Source organism: Sceloporus occidentalis, unplaced genomic scaffold (genome assembly GCF_023333645.1).
Source record: "Sceloporus occidentalis isolate IW3139 unplaced genomic scaffold, rSceOcc1.0.p SCAF_2, whole genome shotgun sequence".
In the NCBI taxonomy this organism is placed as follows: domain Eukaryota; kingdom Metazoa; phylum Chordata; class Lepidosauria; order Squamata; family Phrynosomatidae; genus Sceloporus; species Sceloporus occidentalis.
In genome coordinates this window covers 8,901,206-8,905,966 of record NW_028316982.1, presented here as the reverse complement: position 1 = coordinate 8,905,966, position 4,761 = coordinate 8,901,206, and the positions used below count along the sequence as shown (strand labels likewise).

General features: G+C 43.4%; 1 protein-coding gene across 1 annotated transcript; it reads right to left on the bottom strand.

The window, feature by feature from the left end:
- Positions 1-1,156: 1,156 nt before the first annotated feature.
- LOC149317947 (heat shock protein beta-7-like) lies at positions 1,157-4,413 on the bottom strand. Its single transcript, XM_089507530.1, has 3 exons — positions 4,266-4,413; positions 1,527-1,681; positions 1,157-1,330 (listed from the first exon to the last, which is right to left on the bottom strand). The coding sequence occupies exons 1-3, from the start codon at positions 4,411-4,413 to the stop codon at positions 1,157-1,159; spliced, it is 477 nt and encodes a 158-aa protein (XP_089363656.1).
- Between the last annotated feature and the right edge of the window lie 348 nt (positions 4,414-4,761).

Here is a 4,761-nt window from a genome sequence, read left to right as displayed (position 1 = left end):
ACTTAAGCTTCCTTAACGAAGAGAGAGAATTCAAAGACATAACTGTGTTAGTCTGGAATATCAGTCTGCAAAGGTATCTTGTCGCACCTTTGAGACTAATTGAAAGAAAGAAGCTGGAAGCATGAGCTTTTGCAGGCTTAATCTATTTCCTCAGATGCATGGCACTCACATGCAGTTGATGCCCAGTAAAGTAAGTTTGGGTGGGTGGGGGATCATGATTAAGTAGCAATCATGAATATTAAACAGTTATGGAGGAGTAAATTTGGGTAACTGTTTTGCATTTACAATTACTGCTTAGGATGTAGCCATACTGCAGAAGTAAAGCAGTTTGACACCACTTTAACAGCCAAGACACTAACCAACCTAATGCTAGGATTTGTAGTTTGATGAGGCACCAGCGTCTCTAACAGATCAGGCTGACAAACCAAACTACAAACCCCATGATTCGACAGGATGAAGCCATTATGGTTAAAGTGGTGTCAGACGTCTTTATTTCTACAGTGTGGACCCATTCTAAGCCATGACCATACCATGATCATAACATTGTTGCTATGATTGTAACCCCCCCTGTCCCCAACCTACTTCACTGGGCATCAGCTGCATGGGGAAAAGGTAGCTTATTCTGCTAGCAACTGGAGACTGAGAATGTGTGACTTGCCCAAAGTCAGGGTTTACGTGGAGTTTACATTACAAGACACCTGCTAAGGAGTGCTAGTGCACATTGCTAGAGCCGAATGTGCATAGAAGCATTCTTGCCAGTGGCCTGATAGGCATGTTTGCAATTTACTTAAGAGGGTTCTGGGGAAACCAGACTGGTGTTTGAGTGTTGGACTACAACTATGGAGATCAGGGTTTGATTTCCCACTCGGTCATGGAAACCCAGTGGATGACCTTGGGCAATTTATTATTATTATTATTATTATTATTATTATTATTATTAACCTTTATTCACATACTCTCAGCCCCCCAAAACCCTGGGATAGGTCTGCCTTAGGATTGCCATGTTGGAAATGACTCAAAGACATGCAACAACAACAGGAGGGTTCTATAGCACTTCTGCTACATAGCTAAGTACTGTATGCATAATGTTACACAACATAAACTGTGATATATACTTATGGCCGACTTTTTTTCTGGCTGTGACAAAGAGGGAATCTTAGAGCTTAACCTCTGTGCGATAGACTGGTGGGGGTGTCAACTGCTGCCGCTTGGCGGTGATGATCAATGTGCCAGAGTTATTCAGGGAGCAACTGATGGACAACGGATCCATGTCTGGCGGGAGCTGGCACTTGTGGGTAAAGGTGTTGGAAATGGTGCCATCTTCTGCTACCTGCAGGGGAAAGTGGACACTAAGGATGTAATTCTTCATTAATAGTCCCCTCAAGGGAAACAACCAGTATTTTCAGACATTTTCTTCCTACTGCAAGAAAGCCTTCAAAAACTACAATTTTTTTGTACCGCAACCTCAAATTCCTTTCCCCCTTGCCTCTGAATAATTTTATTCTGCTCCCTCACTCTGTTCTCACCTTCTCTGCCTGGATAACAATACAGTAATTGAAGGCGGTCACCACGATGTCTTGAGGCTCAAACTGGCTGACATCAGCCATGACCTGATATTTGTCCCCACTGGCAATGACGTTGCTGCTGCCCAGAGAAGAGGGATGTGGAGACGAGGGAGAGCCTGGAACGGGGGCAGCAAAAAGAGGGAAGGGATCAAGGTACAGCATGCAATAATTGCTTTTCAAAGTACAGGTTGTGTCTCCCTTGTCCGAACTGCTTGGGAGCAGAAGCGTTTTGGCTTTCAGAATTTTTCAGATATTTGCAAATATATAATGATATCTCTTGGAGATGGGACCCAAGTCTAAACATGAAATTAAATTATTTGTTGTGTACACCTTAGGCACATAGCCTGAAGATAATTTTATACACAATATTTTAAAATAATTTTGTGCATGAAACAAAGTTTGTGTACACTGAACTATGAGAAAGTAAACTCAGCCACCCATGTGGACAGTTTTGGACTTTGGAATACTGTATAAATTCATGTATAAAACTAGAAATTTAAGTCAAATAATTGGCCCCCAAAAACTGAGTCGACCTATCCATGGGCCAATGTAAGTGCTTTAACTCTTGTTTAAAAAGGAATCATTCCCTAGTGAAAAGTAAGAGTGTCCCAGAAGTTTGCCCCTCTACAATCTCACCCATCTAGCCTTTAGTGTGAGCACAACTTTGAAGCAGTACAGACCGGCACTTTGTGCCAGCCTCACTGCAGAGGAGGGCTGAAGAAGAAGGGCTGCATTCACACGCTCCAAGCCCTTCTTCCTCCGCCGGAGGTGCCATCTTGGTGTGTGCCCATTTACACAAAGCGTGCCTCAATGATGTCCCTCGTGCGCAGCGCCCAAACAGCATTGCGCACAAGGGACATCATATTGATGTGCCGCGGCAGTTATGGTACCCCTTCTACAGCACAAAAAGAACCCCCTTTTCAGGGCTTCCTTTGCTCAGTGCTCAGGCCACGGCATCTGGTTGCAGCGTCCTCCTTCCAGGGCAGAAAGGGATGGCGTCTCACCGCCCCTTCCTGCCAATCTGTAGAGCTCCTTTATATCATTTATTTCATTCCTCTAAGTTTTACCCTCAACTTATCCATGCATCATATCAAAATCCATAATTTTGGTTCCAAAAGATGCCTTTGACTTACACATGAGGTCAACTTATAGTCTAGTATATACAGTATTTGGGATTTTGGAATTTTGGCTAAGGGAGACTCAACCTGTAGTTACATTCATAGTTCCAAGTCTCAAAAGTTGCTCATTACCCAGTACAGTAGTTAGTTACCCAGTGGCAGGTAATGGCTTCCAGGTCAGTGGCATGTTGACTCTACGCTGGAATTTAGTCTGAAGTTTAAATTAGCTGCCCAAGGCATTGAATTTATTTTGAGAGTAAGGATCAGCAACTTAGTTCTTTTAAATTTCAGAATTAAACTTACAGTGGATTCATTTCTCTGCTAGTCTCCTTCAGGGGTGCTAGACAATGACTCCCATAATCCTCAGACTGAATCACCATGGGATGTGTTGGCTTGGGATGGTAAATCTCATAACTGGGTTTTAATCTTTCTGTTAAGAGTTTTTAAATTGTATTATGATGCTGTATGCTGTATGCCACCTTGGATCCCAAGCTGGGAGAAAGGTGGGGTGTAAATAAAATAAAATAAAATAAAATGTCCAACATCTCTGGGAAAGCTAAATACTATTGCTATGATGGTCTGCCTACCTATTAGAAGAGATAATGTATTTTCAATTTGCCCAAGGCTACAAAAAGAACATTTTAGGCTGGCCCCAATTTGTCGTTCTTTCCATAAGGCCAAAGTCTGTGTGAGAATGAGTGTGAGAGAAAGGGAGGGAGGTAGAATAGGGACAGAATTAATGCAAGAACTATCTGATTTATATATAAATAAATACCCTAAAGGCACCTGATCCCATCTGATCTTGGAAGGTTAGCTGGGTTAGTACTTGGATGCAAGACCACCTATGAATACCAGTTGCTATTGGCTATATTTCAGAGAAAGGAACTGGCAAAAACACATCTGAAAAGTCTTTGTCTAAGAAAAGCCTATGAAATTCCTGGGGTCACCATATGTCTGCAGGTAACCTGAAGGTATGTGCGCACAAAATGCAGCACAAGACCTCAAATTGTACCCCTCAAATTGCAATTTTAATCTATGGTTTTTATTTTTAATGCAGAACAATTCAGAAAGTTGTCTTTGATTCAGACCTTGCCAAATGTGACTTTGGCATCAAGGGCTCTGTTCTCCAGGGTTTCAGGAAGGATTCTTTCCTAGCCCTACTGAGAGAATTCCCATCCAAGGGCCAGCTAGGACAAACCCTGCTTATCAGATAAAATCAGGCAAGATTGGGTTGGTTCAGGATGGCATGGCAGCCAAGTTATGGGCCTCTTAAGCTTGACACAGCTTAGACCGCTGGTTCTCAACCTTAGGCTTTCCAATTTGTTTTTAACCTCACATCTCAGAAGCCTCAGCCAACAGGGCCAAGAATCAAGGATCCTGGGAGCTGTGGTTCAAAACATCTAGACAAGCAAAGTTCAAAAACTTCATTGTCACTTAGAAGAGTGTTTCCCAAATGTTGGTCCTCCAGATGTTCTGGATTTCAGCTCCCGGAGTTCCTGACTAAACAGCTGGTGGACCAAAGCTTGGGAACTACTGGTTTTGACCCTCAGCACACTATAATTGAGAAAAATGACTTGCTCACCTGAGTATCCGTAGGACTCCCGGGCTCTTCCAGTACTGAAGATCCCATGGGGTGGGTCAAGCAGGGGTTCAAAGCAGGGCTTGCCAGAGCTGTAAGTGCTAAAATGCTCTGAGCGAAAGGTAGAGGAGTTACTGATGGAAGATGCCATGGCCCTGGCAATGTTGGCAGCTGCTCTCTGTTGAGACTTGGGTATATGTCCAAGTGACTAAATGGAAGGACAGGGCAGTGAAGAAGGTGCAGAAGGGGGAGAGAAGAACCTTATCCTTGGCCAGGAAAGCTGAGATGTCCATAATTGGCTTAGTTGCTCTGCTCTCACTGTTGTTTCAGACCCTGGAATGTGAGATAAAGAGGCTGGGGACTCAACACCTAGAAGTGAGGGATGATAAGAAGGGAGGAGGGAACTTTTACTCATTGCATCCACCCTCCATTCTTCTCCTTAGTGACTAACTGGATTATTTTAGCCACAAAGCCACATCAAGCAATGGCTGAAAACAGA